The sequence below is a fragment of the Taurulus bubalis genome (genome assembly GCF_910589615.1).
Source record: "Taurulus bubalis genome assembly, chromosome: 16".
Classification (NCBI taxonomy): domain Eukaryota; kingdom Metazoa; phylum Chordata; class Actinopteri; order Perciformes; family Cottidae; genus Taurulus; species Taurulus bubalis.
The window spans coordinates 21,482,824-21,502,561 of record NC_136604.1 but is presented as its reverse complement, the minus strand read 5'-3'; the positions used below and the strand labels follow the sequence as shown (position 1 = coordinate 21,502,561).

Genomic DNA, 19,738 nt, shown 5'->3' with positions numbered 1-19,738 from the left:
GCTTTCATTGAAATTTGTAAAAAGCTGTTGATTTGCTGATTGTGATGAGCAAAGCACTGAACTGCCTCAAACTTGGCTTAATACAGTCAATCTTTGTTGGAGAACGTAATCGAGAATTTCCCTGTTTAATGAGTATGAGGGAATACGTGTTTTAACACGTACCGTTTGTCTTATTGTCATGGACTTGTAATGAGAAACAAAATCCCCAAATATCAAGATGCTAAACAACTATTTTCTCTAACACTATACCCACCGCCACACATATATATATAAATATATATATATGCTAAATATATATATATTGATTATTTTTTTTACTGAAAGAAAGGCAGACTTCACACAACGAGTTTATGTTTAAAACGCAAGTTCTCTTTTTGTTTTCTCCAGCTCAAGTAAATTATGGCTCAGATGCAGTTCCAGGCAAACGAGAGCTGACCGGACGGCTGAGGCGTCTCGAACCGAGCGCCAACACAAACGTTGTTGTGCCGGCGGGTCTCGACCCCTCCGCTAAAGCTCCACCGACGTCCAGTGTCCTGATGCTGAAATTCCCACGTCGATGGAGAGGAGTAGCTATACGCTAGCTAAGTGCTTGACATCGGACTGTAACTGCTGGTGTCAGCTCGGTCGTGGGTTTTTAAAAAGCTATAGCTCTTGATTACACATTTACAAGGTGAGAAATACTTTAAAAAAAAAATCTCACATGAGGTGCTATACTGTGTGTCTTTCGTACACCGTCACTCAGATCTCTCGTCCGCGAGCTGCCGTCCAACACAGGCACAGTCTCTTTGACATCAAAACGGCTCTGACACTAGATCTCACTTGGCACAAATCCCTTCCCTGTCCAATCATACTGTCTTGATCGCGTGGTAAACATGTGGATTAGAGGACATAAATAACTTCATACTCTTACTTTACACACAACGTATGGCAGAGGCAAATTAGCAGAAGTCTAGACACATTTAATTCCCTGCAATCGTTCACCTTCTCTCACAAAACCGTGTTAGAATCACGTCTCTGGGTCGGTTGGTTTCGTCGGCGTATTCTAATCTTGGCACCGATTGGACGACTTGCGGGAGGAAAAACCCAACAAAACCGATTTAAACTGGAACCAAATTGCAGATCTATTTCTTCCTCAACAACTGTAGGCTCACCCATCCCGTCGCTCGTGTCCGGCTCAACCCAAAGGTGAACTGAAATCATCTCACTTTCCATCTCTTCAAACAGACGCTAACCCTTTAGAAGTGCTACGAATTCCAAGTGTCTTAATTGTAGTTGCAGCACCTTTCATGGTGGCCGACTTTACATTCAATCAAATACAGGGAAGGGTGGGGAAAGACAACGCCTCCATCATCGCAGTTAGGTAGTTAAGAGAATGTTTCATGTGCAGCTTGAGTAGGATGCACAGTGCTCACGTTGTAGACGTAATACATGTCTTGACATATAGAACACAATTAATACCAACAACAACTACAACACAGAAGTGAAGGAAACAATTTAAAAGTATAAAGATCGTTGCATGAACAGAGGGTGAAGAATGTATTGCTCAAGAAAGAGAAAAGATGAATTGATGCACTTGTCCTTTTGGGAGCACTTTCATATGTGTGTGTGTTTGTATGTGCACATATTTGAGAGATGATGGAATACTCTGCGTGATCAAAGTAAAGTTAGCAGCGAAGGTTGTACAGATTGATGTCGAGCTCTACTTAAAGTTTGGCACTCGGCTTTTCATTAAGCCAGTAGAATATCAGTCACGGTTGACTTACCCTGTTGTCAAGAATATAAACACAGAAAAAGCACAGACGCACAGAATAATCACATCGAGGAGAGGAGCCGAGAGGGGAGAGGACGGGTGAGACGAAGAGACGGACACTTTGATAAGGTGACGAAGGAGGTAAATAAGAGAGAGGAAAATAAGGGGTGAGAGAAAGAAAATGGGGGGAGAAATGGGGTACAACAAAAGAGAAGAGAAAGGGTGAATGGAGACACAGATAAGACAAGGTAGTTATCGCCCTCCTCTCCCTTTCAACAAGAAGGTATTCATCACACACAACAAAGGTGCCTCGGGTGGGTGTCACAGTTCTGCGGGGGTGTAAACAGTTTGTTAAGGAGAAAAGGACAGTAGGGGTAAGCCATTTGTTTCAGGGAAAAGATACAAGAACACTGTTCTGTGTTAAAGGCTTCCTAGAGCAGCAGGCATACAGTACTACAAAGTTCCTGAGCCCTCAGTAAGCGTTAAGAATACAAACTACTGCTCCGCTTCAACCGATCCAAAGCCCTTTACTTTCTATAGCAAAGGAGTGATCTTCAGTTGCACCACTTTAAAATGTCCAATTCTGCTTTTAATGTATTGGTTATTAAATAACCCAGTTCAGGATGCAAGTTGTTGCTGCGGTGGTTGTAGTCATTCACATACTGAGAGGGATGGAAGGACATAACAGGAAGTACACCATTGCTTCTGTTTCCCTTTGACCCCATTGGGTTTGTTCGGCTTTCTGGTTTGCTTGTTCGTTTATTTGTGCAGAACTTGAGGAAAGGGCCACGCAACCATGTTTCCTGCCGGGCAGATTGAGATCAAGATCATCTGCTTAGACTCAGCCTTTGCAGGGCTCTCTTATGACTTTTGATACCTTGTTGAACTTCAGACCTCGCTCTCCACGCTGGAGAAATGGGCCGAGCCCCTTCGTGAGCAAAGGCTCTTGGCTTTGAGGGGTAAGTGAGGAGACTGAGGAAACCTCTGGGGTTGTGGCACAGAGCGCAACCTCTGGTACTGTAGTTTAGCGCTAGCCGAAGCCATGGAGGTGGACTGAGGCGCCCCCGGAGTGGACGAGACCACAGAGGGGGAGGACACCGAGGAGGAGGAGGTAGGTTGAGGAACGTGGATAGGGTGAGATGAGGACGGAGGAGCTGGAAGGGCAGGGAGTGGGGCTGGCAGGTTCGATATGAGGCTCGGGGGTGGGGATGATTGCCGTCCTCGATCTCTATCGGCTCTTTGTGTTCGCTGCTGGATGCTGAGGTTTGACTGGCTGCCAGATTTGGGCGGATTCTGTGAGCGCTCGGGTTTGGAGGAGGACGAGGAGTCGTGTTTTGGCTTCAGGGGACCACCAAAACCCTGGTGGTACAGCTCCTCCTGGCTCCGCGAGGTCACGCGGGCCCACTTTGAGGAACGGGAGTGCGGATGGTGTCGGGGGGAATGACAGGAGGCACAAGCCGCTCGCCCTCTCCCCTTGTCCCTCGATTTGCGTTTACTCCTCTTCTCGTCCTGCATGTGGAGCTTGTCGACGGACCAGTATCGTCGAGGAGGTGGTGGCGTGAGCGGCGCCGGGGGCCAACGTGATCCTGATCCCCATACTCTATCTCCTCCACCACCACCATCACCTCCACCTCCAATAGAGCCCCATCCACTTTCTGCTGTCCCCAACCGGTCTCCCCGCTCCAAGAACAGGTCATCTCGACTGTTGATGCTACCGGTTTTCTCCCTGGAAGGGTAGGTGCTGAAAAACCAACCACCCCCGCCGATGCCTCCTACCGCCCTGCCTTCATGATCCTCCCAGTACTTCTCGAACTTCCCGAACTCTCCCGAAGAACCATCGTCATCAGAATATATCCCGACTACCTTATCACGTTCCCGCTCCTCGTCTGACATTGTCCTTCCTCTGCCGCGTCTTTTTCGACGGTCCGCTTTCCTCCTCTCCAGCTCAGAGTCTTCTTCCTCGCCCTCTGCCCCGGACTCCCACTCGTGGAAAGACAGCCCCTCCTTGGAGTGCATCTCAGTTCGTCCGTCACGTCCCAGCAATGGCCGCCTCTCTACCTCCACTCCCACAGCGTCCCGGTCTGAGCTTTTACTCTTCCTCCTTTTAGAAGAGACAGGCAACAAGGGCAGAAAGGCAGATGGAATGGTGTCGGAGGACGCGTTGACCCCTCCCCAGAACTTGACGGACGTCGAAGGCTTACCGCTGGAGCTAGGAAAGGGCTTGCTGTTCCTTCTCCTGTTTTGTCTTTCTTTCCCTCTACTTTCGTCCCCATCAGCCCTCTCTTTCTCATCTCTTGCCTTCCTCTCCTCTTCGCCGGGGACGTTCCATCCATAGCTTCGGATAGAACTTTCGCTCTTTTTCCGAAAAGACTCTCGCCTCAGGGCCGGGTATGACGGGTAATCTGGTGTCCCTGATTTGAGTTCCTCTCTTTTTTCAGCATCTCCTCCCTCCTGCTCTGACCTCTTCTGTTCCCTCTTCTTGCCCTTGTCCTCTTTCTTCCTCTTCTTCGCTTTGCGTCGTTTTCGCTCCCTTTCTCTTTCCCTCTCCTCCCTCTTCTTCTTCTTCCTGCCCTTCTTCCTCCTCTTCCGCTCACGTTCCCTCTCTTTGTGATGTCTCTTGTCCTCTCTACCTACTCCACCCTCTGCCCGACTCGTTGCTCCTCTCCGCCCTCGCTCTCTATCTCCCCACGATGCCCACCACTCCTGTAACTGGGCGAGCTGGCTGCCTGTTCGCTCCCTGCCGTAATCCCTCTGAGGGCGTGGTTTCCTGGGCGGGATTGGCGGAGGCGGTGGGCTGCACGGTAGCGAGCGCGACGACATGCGACGGGATCGGATCTTCCTCCGTGTCCCTAGGAGGAGGCTGGACTCCTCCGTGAGCAGATCTGAGTCGTTATCGACGTTGACCGTAAAATCCCGGTCGCCCGCTCGATACCGGAAACTCAACGAGGAGTTGTAGGAGCTGTCGCTGGAGCAAGAAGAGGGGGAATTCGACCGGGACAGTGAGACGGAGGATGAAGAAGAAGACGATGACGATGTGGACGAAGAGGAAGAGGACGAGGCACTGGAGCCGGAGGAGTAGACACGGCATGGAGAAGTGGGAGTGGGAGGAGTGTGGGTAGGGGAAGAGAGTGGGACAGGCAGAGTCGGTGGAGGACGTCGCCCTCTCCTTCCACCTCCGTCGCTTGCTCCATACCTTCCACCTCCTCTTCTACCCAGAGGGAGGATATTCTCATACAAGGGACCTGTTGAGCTTTTTCTGGTCGCCTGAACTAGGCTTCCTCGTCGCCAGAAAGGAGGCCTTCGTGGGGAAGATGGGAGCAGTGGAGGTGGCTTTGGGATTGAGTGCCCTTGGCCTTTTTGGAGGCCTTGTTGGAGGCCTTGTAGGAGGCCTTGTTGAAGGCCTTGTTGGGGTCCTTGTTGGGGTCCTTGTTGCGGGCCTTGTTGCGGGCCTTGTTGCGGGCCTTTAGGAAGCAGCCGTGGCATCCCTGTGGCTTTGGGCCCTCTAGGATTAGCTTTGGGAGTCTGCTGGGGGCCTGCTACCTGATGTTCAGAGGTAGCTCCAAGCCCCTCTGGATCTATAGGACCATAGTAGCGCTTATATTCATCTAGCCCTGTGTCAGCTCCTCCGCCTGCAACTCCGCCTGGCAGGCTCCAGTGCTGTCCAAGATTCAGCTGATACTGCGGGGCCTGAAGTTCAGTAATCCCTCCTGCTATCCCGCCAACGCCCACTCCACCACTACCACTACCACTTCCTCCGCTCGCGACCTTCTCCGGCTTTGCCCTGTTCCAGCGATCGACCACAGCAAGTCTGCGGTCATGGCGAGGCAAGAATGTGGAGCAGGGCATGGGGCCTTCGAGCAAGGGGCTGTTGGAGGGTCCGAGAGCCATTGCCGAATGTCCCGTCGTTGGCGGCGACCCGGGTAACATGGTGGTGTAGGTCGGCCCCTGTTGCTGGTGGTGCTTCTGATGCTGTTGCTGCTGAACCATGGCGATGGCGGAGGTGTTATTTATTGTGGCTGTGACAAGGTGTTGTTGGGCTGCGGTGGACATGGCGGTCATGGCGTGGTATTGGGGCAAAGAGCCTCCTCCGGGTGCCGTTTCATCCTCAAACTGGCAGCAACTGTACATCCCCTGGGTGGAGAGAGAAGAAGAAAGATTGTAATTGGACCAGCAGGCTGCCGAGTGTGATAAGGTGCGTATATGTGAGACATGGAGACTCGGAAAGAGAGAGCAGACATCTCTAATTGTGAAAGGGAAACCTATAGAGCCATTTTGATCTGATACTTACTGATACCTATATGAAAGCTATCTTCAGGAAACTGCTAGTGTCAGTACTAGTTCTGTCAAAAATATCCTGATCTTCAGATGGACTTTTATATTCCTGCACAAACAGAAGTTACTATGATTTCTGACTATCTTTTAGTTAGCTTTTTCCCACACATTACATGACTGCCCAAACACACCTGGTTTACCAAGTTAGTTTGTTTGAAAGACTTGTTTGAAGTTTGTTGATTGACACCTCACAGAGGATCCATTTAGACCTCTGACACTTTGCCTCATTAATAGGGGATTTACATCTGTCTGGCTAAAACGTATGCATTATTATTTATTATCTATTCACCCTACTGTCTTTAATCTTTATTCAGGGCATTGCATAACCACCGACTGTGTATATTTGTTGGCTTAACACCTTTCGCAAAAACATTCTCCACTTTGGAGAATATATTTATTCTATCTGTCAGCATGCTGGGAAATCGCTCGAGGTAGTTTCATTCTACCTCTGTTTCTCGTTGTCACAATATCTCCTCCCAAAGGCAGACAACACGGAGTGCTGACCATTAAATATTAATGAGAGTTTTTGGAGAAACTTTGGACTGAGTTTACCAAGACGTCAATCGTCACACTATGACGCCAACCAAAGCTGTCAGTAAATAAAATAAATACAAAATATCCCATAGCTGGAGCGGGATTGGATTTTTCCTCTGGAAAGGAGTCAAAACAATAGGATGGAACAAAAATCAACGAAACCTATTTTGTCATTGTGCAAATAAAACAACTGTTGTGTTGTATTTTTAGAAGATCATCTTTCCTCTCAGTTTGCTTACTGAACCGGGACCCAACGGGCCACATGTCTTCTCGGGGTGTATTTCACCAGTGCACAAATTAATGATTAGAATACATATAATATATATTCTGTAATATACATATATATCAAGGGTGGAGTTGGGAGTGAGAGTTTGTTTTGTAGAAATTCTTACCGTTGCAGCTTTTAGAGCCAAAAATGCCCCAAAATATATTTTTACTTTTGGTCATGAAAGAAACAATTCAATATCATCCCCATACTTTATATTGGAAGAAGGCATTAATGTCGTTCTGATGTGAAGATTGAGCTTCTCACTCACGTAGTATTGCAATGGAAATCTAATTTGCACGTGTCTTGGTGTTGTTATTTTTCGCCGCTTGAAATGGTTCTCACTTGCTCTTAATGAACTGCTCTGAACGTGTATGGTGAGAACCAGTCTGACTTTTTACATCTCAGCAGCAACATTTAATAACGTCTCGTATGAATAAAACATGACATGAAAGAGCCAGAGTTTAAATTAGGAACTCCTCATGATATCTTTTTTAAATGTTCCACCCCAAGCAGAATCAATCAATTACACAATCACGTCAGCTGATCTGATACTCCCTCCACTGTGCCTGCGCTCCTTCTCCCCTACCTTTGTATATTTACAGCTCGCTGCAGATAGATGGGACTCAATTAGCACTCCTGTGGAGAGTCATGTAAATCACAAAGACTATATTATACCTCATACGTGAAGATGATTTATAATATCCCCCCCTCAGTCCGATATCGGTCACATCTTAATGACGGAACGTGTGGGGAACTCGTGTAAATCTCTGTTGCCCACCCGGCACCCAGATCTGATGGAGGGCCTGTAATAACGGCCCTTCCGGACACATGAATCAGTCCCAGCGGCCGAAGCGCTATCTCACTTTCCAGAGCGCGGGGTGCGGCGCTGTGTGAAATTGAAACTCGGGGGGCGAGTCGCTGATTGGGTTAAAGCGAGCGACGGAGGCCGGCTGCAAGCAGCTATAAAGCAGGCGCGGCACAGAGCTCGGGAGATACCCGCTAACCGGTCTCGGGGTTTGGCCTTTGCATTGAATTGATGGGTTTATTCATGGGATGAGGAACGCTACAGATGGAGTAGAGTTCGCTCATGCGATGTGCTCTGAACGTATACGGAGAGGTGGAATTGCACTCCGGAGGGTCTGCAGGGAAGACCGGCGGGAAATATCCGAGACCGCACAGGAACGTAATAGATTTCCAACGACACGGTCGACATAAATTATCAATAGAACAGTGGTGAGTGGGCAGTAAATAACTTCCATACACACGACCTAGAGGTCACACAGACTCCAGGGGGTTGAGAGGGTTTCATGAGCACACTGCAGCTTCATGTAGGCTTCTAGACTAAATACAAATAATACATTAAAAGTTACATAAGAGTTACTATCAAACATTGAATAGTAGCCCTTTAAACCCTACCCCTAACCCTAATCCTATTTATTGTTTCAGTTGTGTTTAAAGGTTGTACATCGGGATTATATATTATTGTAGCCCTGATTTTTATGTTTAATTTGATACCTAACATTTTTTTTTTTTTTTGGGGGGGGAGGGATTTATACCATGATTCTTTCTTGATTTTCCTGATATAAAAGGGTCCTACATCACTGAGGGGTTGTTTGCTATTTTGTCCAAATGTACAATGAGAATTATTAAACCCGACAAAATAGGCTCAAATTATCTCATAATGCATAATTAAAAAAAGTAATATACAACCAATGTTCACTTACCTATATACTATATATGATTACTATTATTTATGTTTGTGAGCAATGGATATATTTTACATTTTCATTGAACTAACTTGCAATTATGTGGTAAATTTTAAAATCAATTTTTATTCCACATTATGCCAGATGTGCACAGTCAATGTAGTTTATAACTTATCATCACTTAAACTTGACTTTCTCTTAAATTAATCACAAAATTGGTAAATTTGGTAGTAAAGTCACTGTGACCTCACAAAACATGTGTTTTGGCCATGACTCTAGAATTCATATGCTAATTATGACAATACCACACACACACACACACACACAAACACACACACACACACACACACACACACACACACACACACAGACACAGACATGTCTAATATAATATACTAATGCGTAGAGCTGTAATGTGTTTCCTCTCCGTCCTTTTTATTGTGCAATTTAAAAAATCCTTTCACTTTAACCATATTTTCTGCTCGGTCGGCAAAAAGCAGGTAATAAATCCCCGTCTCGTGTCGCCGCTCCACCGCGGTGGTTGCCGGCCAGACTCCGGTTCCCTCACCGAGTCGCCGGGTCCAACAGGAACAAACTCCCCGGTGCTCTGTGCAGCTTCTGCGGTGACCTTTTCCACTCCGACAGCCTCACCTGCAGCACTCCTCCGACCTCCTTTCTGCTCCTGCCCTTTATTTCCCTCCGTCTGGCCTCTCCCCAACACCTGCTGCAGTCCACTACCTCTGCCTCAGCTTCCTCTTTTGTCTCCTTATCTCCAAAGTTTCCCTCCCGCACCTTTGCACTTCACATTTCCCATCCTGTATTACCTCCATATCACTACATTCCTGTTCTTTCCTCCTAGCGCCCTTTGCTCTTCACCACAACCCCTGAAAGTCTTTCCCAGGACCTTTACTAAACATATAAGCCCCCTAGCATGAATTTACAGAAACTGTATCATCTTTTTTTAAAGAAAATAGCTGTGCAACAGCTAAGTGATCACTCTGTCCTCGACCTTTTGGCGCGACTCCAAGGATAAACACCACCGATGTTCCTCTTTTTGGCTCAACCCTCTTGCGCCTTGCTCAGTGCCAGTAACCATCACCAGTATTGAGATGCACCTACTTTTTTATGCAATCCAGGACCATCCACACCTGAAGGAGTTTTAGCTTTTGCCCTCAATGAGTATGGGCACCCGTGAGGAGAACCCATCCTCACTCTCAACAGTTGGTCGGTGCAGCTTTGAAGGTAAAGATCAACGTCAGTATGAGACGTTGTTGTGCAAACACGGGACTATCACTCAGGAGACAGTTGTTCATGTCCAGGGTGAGACTAAAAGTATGTTGGTATCGATATTCACATTCAAGTTGCTTTAATACTATTTAGGAAAATATGTTATGTATTTACATGCATCTACAAGAGTAAATTGACCCGCAGTTCCTGGTGCGTTCAAAGCTATGGAAGCCCATTTACGCCAGTAAAAGAAAAAACAATTGTGAGATAGAAAGTAATAATTATGGGATAGAAAGTAATAATTATGAGACAGAAAGTCAAAATTATGAAATAGGAAGTCATAATTATGTGATAGAAAGTCATAATTATCAGATAGAAAGTCGAAATTATGAGATAGAAAGTCATTATTTTGAGATAGAAAGTCGAAAATATGAGATAGAAAGTCTAAAATATGAGATAGAAAATCGAAATTATGAGATAGAAAGTGGAAATTATGAAATAGAAAGTCGAAATTATGAGATAGTGGTGCTTCAGCGGTGCTGTCTTTTTTTTTATACCCCAAAAATATTCCCCCCCCCCAAAAAATCTCTGAATTTCGACTTTCTATCTCTTAATTTCGAAGTGCTATAAACGTGCAATATGTTTAGTAGCAGGCAGGGGGCGACTCCTCTGGAAAATATTTCTCTGATTAGTTTCCATTGTTTTGTTTATAGACAAATTAATATGTTGTGTTTGGTCTCTGCTGTGTTAGTCCGCTGTTATGTAATGCACTTGAGTGTGTGTCGTATCTCACCCTGCTGAGAGCCAGGAGGAAGTCCATCCCACCAGACCGCTTCACGCAGTGCCGTAACTTCCAGTACACCAGATGCTCCCAGGCAAACACCAGCAGGCTGAGGCCCATGGCCACCAGCAGCATGTAGAACACGCCCGCCATGTTGTCTATGTCCAGCTTACTGCTCATCACCTGGAGGGAGGAAGGAAGGAAGGAAACATTATAGGAGGCGAGAGCAGAGAGAAGGGATGAGACTGAAGTACATGCTTCACTAACGAGGGTTCATTTGTCTGCCCGGCAACAGATAAAACCTTAATTATAACGACAGGAAACCCTTCGCTGTCACTTAGCTGTCAGCGCACACGTCTGCGATGTGTTATGACCTCAGCGCTCAGAACACGCGAGTCAGCAAATAGGAAGGTTTTCAGTCTATTTAAATCATGCAGTTTCAAGATGAATTGCTGTCATTTGGAGCCAGAACGCATAAATAACCGCACACACACACACACATATATATATATATATATATATATATATATATATATATAGATATATATATATATATATCCACAACTGAGATCAGTTTTGTTTGCCGTGTGAATTTAATCCAAACCAACGAAAGGAAACGACCCCAAAAGGCAAAAAAACTGTTGAAAATGAATGTTTTATTGAAGCGAAATATCGTCAGTTGTGTATTTGGTGTGTGAACGCCTTCACCGGTCAGCTGACCGTGAAGAAGGTTAGACTACGTTCAGTTTATTTTGGGTGTCGAGGCTGACGGGCGTGAGACGTCGTACCTCGATCTTATCGTTGTGGCAGATCCCCGACAGCCAGAGACGCTCCAACATATCAATCTCATCTGCGGGAGACAAGATGGAGGGAGGAAAAGGAGGTCAGAAGCTGGAGGAAAATGAAAAACAACAAGATGAGGGAAGATAAAACGCTGCTTTAAGTCAAGTAGGAAAGAGAGATGATTTAAGGGGAAAGAAAAGACATCGGGGGAGAAGGAGTTAAAACAGTACGGCGCTGGAAAAGAAGATTAAAGAGAAACATTTTTAAAGGGGATTACTGCCCCTTTGTTAGAAGAGCAAGGTGTTTGATCCCCCGAGGGAGAAGGAAGGAGGGAAGGAAGGAGGGAAGGAGGAGAGATGATGAAATGCAGCGTGAGACGAGAGAAATGAGGAGAGAGTCCAACCTGATTTAAATGATGTTAAAAATGAGACTAAAACCAAGGAAAGATAAGACAACATGGTGACGAATATACAAAGTAAAAGGTCTGAGTATCGCTGTGAATCTACAGATGTTTACAAAAGCACCGAAATATATATTTATAAGAGGCTGAAGAAGTGGCGGCGAGAAGAATTAGAAGCCATTAGCAGGAGAAAGTCAAGACTGGAGAGAGAGAGGAGCTCTTTGAAGCCGGTCGGGAAGCGAACCGGCATCTGAGGCGAGCTCGCCGAAGGCAGGGTGCAGGGGGGGGGGGGGGGGGGGGGGGGGGGGGTGTCACACACACACACACGAGTGTGACACACACACTCTGAGCTGCAGCGTAATGGGACCCTCAGCGCCGGCCATCAACTCTTTAATCAAAAAGAATGACGCAGCGGGAAGAAGAAGAAGAAGAAGAAGAAGAAGAAGAAGGATCAAATGAGCAGAGACTCATGGAGACGGATGTGCACCGACTCGGTCGCCGAGGACTATTTATACTAGCACACACACACACACACACACACACACACACACACTCTGAAGATGTCCCAGTCAAAGGAAGTTCCCGTTCCCAAAGCAGTTAATCAACCTCGGGGTTAATTAGCGGCGGCTGGAAAACCTCCGGAAAGCAGATTAGACCACCGGGACACTCGGCCAAGTTGACAGGAACGTCAAATCCGCTCAGACAAAACATAAATCTCACATGAATAACCACACACACACACACACACACACACACACACACACACTCGTGCTGGAATTCAAACGTTCCCTGACAGCTGAATTAAACCCGGCCTCCTCTCAACCCGCGGAGCCCGACAATAGAGGCCGATACACATGTTCAGGATCCGATTCATTCATTTTCCATGAGTGTTCGGCTGATATAAGACGGGCCCCTGGGCTGATGGGCCCCTGGGCTGACGGGCCCCTGGGCTGATGGGCCCCTGGGCTGACGGGCCCCTGGGCTGACGGGCCCCTGGGCTGACGGGCCCCTGGTCCCAGTCATGCAAGAAGACCCGCCCCCTTTTCCATAGGCATACAAGCTTTGTGCTTCTTTTCTTCGGTTGATTTTTGCATTATTTTGTTGTTTTTTTACGTATCCTTCGGTGGTTTTGTGTCTCTTTGTGCTGTTTTTTGTTTTTTTTGCATCTCTTTGTGTCTATTTGCCGTAACGTCATGTCTCTGTGTCATCATCTCGTCTCTTTCCCGTCATTCCGTGGCCCTTTGTAGTCATTCGTGTCTCTTTTTTTGTTTCTCTTTGTCGCACGTGCTTTGTCTGCGTTTTTATTGCTGGCAATCTGTGTCTCTTTGTGTTCAATTTCTCTCCCTTCTTTTGTGTGTCTTTGTGGTTATTCTATGTCTCGTTGCGGTTATGTTTTGTGCAAAATATGAAACCCTTAAAGCCTCAATAGGAATACAAAAATAAGCAAATCACACAAACGGTGCTTCACTTACAAAAAGGGCTGTCATTTCCATTTCAGTTATTTGATATCAATTCAAAATATTCTTTATCAAGCAAAAAACACAACATTAGTTATGATTGCGCGCTTTTATTGTTTCCTGTATAATAAAAGTGAGCTTTTTAAATACATAAATCGCTCATGTTTCAAAGTCATATTTAGATTGGATTACATTTCATCCTGCAGTAATATTCAGCTCTATAAACAAAACAATAGCGAGCTTTGCAGGAGGAGAAAAGAGAAAAGACAGCAAGTCATTTTAAAGTTGATGACAGAAGTAAATTATACGTTGTGCCTTTGCACGCTTTGTTTGTCTCGAAAGAAATCGCTTCGTGAAAACTGAAAGTGTTTTATATTTTTTTTGTCAGCCGACCTGTAAAAGCAGAAATATCGATGATTGGACGAGATGGTCGGGTGTACAATTAATTTCCAAGGAGATGGATCTATAGAAACATCAAATCCGTGAAGGGTATACTTCTGCAAAGGCACTTTTGTACCAACTGCCAGAACAATTTAAACTTTTACAAGCGTCTCATTTATCTTTTATTATCTCCACCGCGAGGGAGCCGGAGCCACCGGGTGAGATCCTCTTCTACTCAGAAGAACATTGATATCAAATGAGACAGTGGCCGTTATTGTCGCTTTAAAAGCTCTTTGTTCCGTCTGTATTCACAAACAGATGCTTTGTCAGCGTATATTAGGAAGTCCAATAACGCCGTGTGTCAGGCGGGGATGGATATTCCAATTATAGAGCCTGTTTACGGATTACTTCTTCTTGTTTTTAGATGTTGATCCCACATGATCCGTGGATTTTAGTTGTTGACTGGAACTAAACGAAACATGGAAATAAAAGTGCAGGTTCAGAGCAATATGCACAACACTCTATTCCCAGTCTATGAAATTAAAATCAACATCAGAGCCTCTGAAGACTCAAAGCCATCCCAACAAAACAGCAGAAGAAGAAACTAAATCAAGTTCCCGAGGGTCCACCGAGCCGCTGCCTCCATCCTTAGAGCCAAAAGCTGCTTCACATTTTCTTTTCATCATCCTTTTGTGTGCGAGGTGTTTTTTTTTTAAATTGTTTTATTATTGGCTTTGCTCAGTCAGCACGAATCAATGTGAATGACACAAAAGAGAAGCCGAGGCGAACCGGTGCAGCGTCAGCGGTTGAAAACACAACGCGCTTTGGAGGGAGTCGCTTTGTGAGAGTCTGGTGGAGACGCACGGCCATGTTATCTTCTCAGAGGTTTCACTTTGTCAAAAGTAAAAGCTGGAAGCCTCGTCTTCGTGATTCAGCCGGTTGGGGGGTCGGCAGCGCTCCATCAGCTATTGCTAATAGTGTTTGTTTCCAAAGGATGTCTTGGCAAATTGCCAACGAAACCCAAGCAGAAATCATTGTTACCGTAAAAGTCGGGTTACACGCCGCTACTACCTTCGGTCAGCATCCCCGTTAGCTCCCCGCTGTAGCCAGCTGGCGCTCATGCTAGTTCCCTCGCTAACTTCCGCTAGCTCCCCGACAACCACAGAAGGTAGCAGGACCAGCCCTGACTCAACACCCGACTTGGGCAGAGGGGACGCGGGCAGCAGCAGCAGCAGCAGCGCTAGCTAGCAGCAGCAGCGGCCAGTAATAGCAGGAGCGGGGAGCTAGGATTAGCGCTAGCTAGTGCTGCTACTAGCTTGCTACAGCGGGACACCGACCGGAGGTAGGAGCGGCTGGTAACCCGACATTTACGGTACTGATAAATTCCGCTTCTACTCGGCTCTTCTTTCTGTCTGTGAAGTTTGAAATCAACGTTGATTTATTTATCAAGTACATGCCGGTCACTTCTGTAGTTATTTGAAATGCAAACACATTATTTTCTTCAACCTATAAGCAGTTTTGTTGTCTAAACCCAAACTAAGTTGTTTCCTGTGAAGACGGAAGTTTCTTTTTAAAAGACTGTATGCGTGTAACAGAGGAAAACGCACAAAAAATATAGTGACTTTTTCCACAAGATACAAACCGTTGTCTGAGGATACGTTGTGCCGTGAAAACTTAATCGTAATAAACTTAAGTCTGAAAGAACCGACCACATCTCCCCTTTTCTATTGGTGCAAAGCACAAGCTTTGTGCCTCTTTTATTTGGTTGATTTTTGCATTTTGTTGTTGTCTTTTACATATATTTTTGTGTTTTTTTTTTCATCTCTTCGTCTCTATTTGTGGTAAAGTGATGTCTCTATGTCATCATCTCGTCTCTCTTCAGTCATCCGTGTCTCTTTGTCGTAAACAACAATTCGGTGTTTTTATCTGTGGCAATTTGTGTCTCTTTGTATTAAATGTCTCTCCTTCTTTGTGTGTCTTTGTGGTTATTTGATGTCTCGTTGCGGTTATGTTTTGTGCAAAATACGAAACCCCCTAAAAGCCTCAATGGAAATGCAAAAAGAATGACATCATCTGCGTAACCAAAAAAAGCAAATCACACAAACGGTGCCTCACTTGCAAGAAGGGGTGTCATCTCCATTTCAGGTATTATCAATTATACCGACCACACTTTACTGCGAGTCTCTAGAACCCAGGTGCAGCGTGACGTCTCCGTTAACTCTCCTCAGCTGCAGCTCAGCACTGAAATAGTCCCGCCGTGCCTCCACTTCTTCCTGTTTGTTCCTGTGAGTCTGCACACCTGCAACCGATCTCCTCATCAGCGCCGGCCGGCTCTCGGCTCTCGGCTCGCTCTTCTCCAGATCGATGTTCCACCACAGCGGCCGCTTGTCCTTCCCCGTTTCGTGCCGTTTGATTTACCGGATCTTCTTTTCCCCCCGTTTCCTCGCGTCTCCGATTTTATTAGCATCCGACTCGCCTGTGTGCTCCACTTCTTTTCCTTCATTTACTCTCCACTCTGAGTCTGAGTCTGATCAACAGTCCACCAATTACTGACTGCATTGATGAAGTCCAGTGAGAACAGTGCTTCTTTCCAAAATACAAACTCAGAGCAGCAGAAGTTTGAGCATTAATGCTGTACGGAGTTAATACAGATTAATGCACATTATGCTAAATATGAAGCATTGGACTCAACAAGTTAAAACACTAAGTTCACTCACTGATATGTTGTTCGGTTTCCTCTGTTGCTCGGTTCAATATATGAGAAAATTAACAGGATTTCTCACACTTTTGAGGATCTAACATTTGTACATATCAATAGTTTGCTAACTCTGACGTCACACTATTACGTCACAGTTTCCAGTGTGTAAATGTTTAATTTCCCCCGTCCCTTCAGCCTCTCCAGTGTTCGCTGAAGCTGCTGTTTCTAGCGGCTATTTTTCTCCACCTCAGCGCCTCGAAGCTCCCTAATCCCCTAACGATTTGGTGACCGCGGAGCAATTACAGGACCTGTTGCGGGCCGTGCACGTGCCGCGGATCCCGAATCTTTATGATGTCGTATCGGCTGGTTGAAGGAAATTAAGGAATACAAAATAATTTAAAAACTCAGGTTAAAAGAACCCCTCTAGCACAAATTCCCGCCATTGTCCACGGCAATCGCTGCAATCAGGCCAGGAATTTATTTCTAATCAATAAGATATGAAGTGAAACGTGTGCGGCGATGTTTTCCAATTGGGATTTCCTTTTTTCATTACTGGTGTTATTGTGGCCTGAAGAGGAAAGAGAAGAGCCTGGTAGTCCCAGTGTTGGCTGGTTAGAGCGTTTCATTCATCCTCCAGGGGGAAATATTCATCACTAGTCGCTCATCTTTTTACATCGCTCACTTTCAAACGTTTTCTCTGCTCCCATTAGGATCCGCTTTCAGTGGGAATTTCCTGTGCTGGTTTGCCTAACTGCTTAAGCTGGGCCAGGAAGCCATTCAAGCCTCTTTTACACTTCCACATGGATGAGGAGATGGACTGCTGAGGACGCTTGTTCCACACATGTGCACTAAAAATGGGAAATTAGGATCGAAGAGGAAAATGCAAAAAGAGAGAAGTGATTCCAGCCGGTCAACGAGGAATGATGCGTATCTTGTTGGCATGAAAATAGACCGGATTTTCCAAAATGCCACATCTGGCTCAAAGGTTTGCTCAGCGCGGGATTAGAAGACGTGAATGTGTCATAGTTGGACGTGTATCGCAGAGACGGAGCTCTGAGGATCCGTCTTCACGCAGATGACTTGCCAGAGGACTCGGCTGCTGCCGGCAGAAGCCGAGTCCTCCTTTAGCGAGTCACAGAGGAGGACATAAGCCCGCCGTGAGTAAGAGCGCTGCAGACGAACACGAACAGTCGGGAGGATGTGTGGGAGCGGAGTCAGCAAAGAGTCCCAGGAGAGTGGAGGAAGGTGAGGTGAGTAAGAGCAGGACAGGGGTCCTCACATGCGGAGGAGAAACAACACGATGGTGGCAGCAGGAGCTGATCCTGACATCTAGATATGAAGTAGATTAGTTTAAGTTTAAGTATCCAGAGTCTGGAGAAGTGTCCACTGTGTCTGGGTCGCTTCATTCTGGGTGGACACTGTGAACCGAACCGTAAGCGCCATGAAGCTCCAGGAGGGGGCAGCAATGCAACATACCGGAGTCCAGCTGCAGTAAACCCAGAAGAAGAAGAAGAAGAAGAAGAAGAAGAAGACTTTTTTTTCTGCACAGACTCCTGAGCATTCTTTAATTCAACTTATTTTTCCTGCAACACAGACATCCCTCATTTATGCAGAATGACTACCAGTAAAGCTACATGAGAGAGAGAGAGAGAGAGAGAGAGAGAGAGAGAGAGAGAGAGAGACATTTAAATAGACCTCCCTGCTTTAGAAATAGAATCGGGGAAAAAGGTTGTGGGCAAAAACGTGCCATCTGTCAAATCGAAGGTGACGTGAACAAAAACATTCATAAACAACAAATATGGGAAATAAACTCAGCGAGCTGTGTGTGTGTGTGTGTGTGTGTGTGTGTGTGTGTGTGTGTGTGTGTGTGTGTGTGTGTGACAGCCTCAACAGAGATCACACATCCTTCACTCTTTCTTGCTTCCCTTTGACCTTCCTGCATTGATCTCCCTCATTGCTCTTCAAACCTCCCTGTCTTTAGTTCTGCACTAACCCTCTCATACACACACACACACACACACACACACACACACACACACACACACACACACACACACACACACACACACACCAGTGCCCACTTCCTGTCTTACCGTCTCCCACCAGCTGCAGCAGAGCCAGGTCCAGCGGGCGTTTCCAGCGGGAGTTCTTGTTGAGGGCGATGCCGTAGCCCGTGGTGGCGAACACCTTCCCGGAGCCGATGGTCATCACCTGGCGGAAGAACACGCGAACACGTGAACATCCGAGCACACGCCCCACACACACGGGAACGTCGGCGTGAAGTCTTTTCAGCAGATTTGTAAAAGAAACGTGGCGATGTTCAGCTAAACGACGCCTCCCATGCCTCGTTTTGTTCAGCCTCTCTTGCCTTAACTCAGTGGTTCTCAAACTGTGGGGCGCGACCCTTTAGTGGGGCGCGGAGGTATTACAGGCCTTTTTTTTTTTAAATATCTTTTTAATCATCCTTTATTAATCCCAGAGTGGGGAAATTGTTCTCTGCATTTGACCCATCCTCACACATCCGCACTCAGTTGAACGTTATTGTTATGATCTTTATATTTAATGTAAAACAGGTTATTTGCAGCCACAACCGGCAATATGTTTGCCAAATATAAGTTGTTGTTTTTTTGCACAGATCTAACTTTTATTTGCAATGTTCTAACAAAGTGATTGCACATGTTAAACACAAAATTATTTCAATAAAAATAGACAGAAAAAGTTAGAAATTTGAATTTCAGATTTGAGAACCACAGCCTTAACTCCTGTCCTTGCATCTTAGCCCCGCCCACGGAAGGTGCAAGCGAAGGAGGCGAGGACAGGAATCGAGAAAGGCTCATCGTCAGATTCAAAAGACACGGATGGCGACTAGGAAACACCACATAGTTTCATTCCTGCTGCAATGTTGTTTGTTTATTTACTGTCGCATTGATGCAAAACAGTTGGCTGAGCTCGTATATCGACATCCACCCAAAAATCCCAGCGGGGGGTGGGGGGTGTTTTTTTCTGTGGAGGAATTAATATAGATCCACACAGGTTGTAATAATTACTGCAGCAGTGGCTGCTGGGAGCCGGAGCCGGAGCCGGAGCCTCCCATGGACCTGATTACAAACGATCGCCGGGCCGGACTTTCATCCTCGCCGCGGGAGCCGCATCGAACGCAAACTTATGAATAAATCAACGCCGCCGCGATCCAAAAAATGACAACATTAACAATCTGCGGGCGGCGGGGGACGCGTATAAGTGCACCGGGCGTGTTTCTGATTTATTGAATGCAGATGCAGCGCCTCTCAAAGAGCCCGCCGGGCCTCTGCTGCAGCCGGAGACGAGGCCACGCCGGAGATCCGGTGGGGTTTTTTTTTGCAGGACACGCAGCCGCAGAGATCTCCGTCTTACCTTGCAGCCCTCGTCCTTCCTGGCCATA

The 19,738-nt window shown here is 46.3% G+C and overlaps 1 protein-coding gene across 1 annotated transcript in view; it reads right to left on the bottom strand.

Annotated features, from left to right (window-relative positions):
• Positions 1-2,638: 2,638 nt before the first annotated feature.
• Positions 2,639-19,738, bottom strand: part of grin2da (glutamate receptor, ionotropic, N-methyl D-aspartate 2D, a) — a gene marked incomplete at both ends in the record, with an annotated part of 115,480 nt that continues 98,380 nt past the window's right edge. The window contains 7 exons of the mRNA XM_079231932.1: positions 2,639-4,811; positions 5,021-5,211; positions 5,291-5,881; positions 10,611-10,781; positions 11,387-11,448; positions 18,411-18,528; positions 19,711-19,738. The exon at positions 19,711-19,738 is cut by the window's right edge and continues 42 nt beyond it. Of these exons, the coding sequence (XP_079088058.1) occupies positions 2,639-4,811; positions 5,021-5,211; positions 5,291-5,881; positions 10,611-10,781; positions 11,387-11,448; positions 18,411-18,528; positions 19,711-19,738 (3,334 nt within the window). The remainder of the gene's footprint in view (positions 4,812-5,020; positions 5,212-5,290; positions 5,882-10,610; positions 10,782-11,386; positions 11,449-18,410; positions 18,529-19,710) is intronic.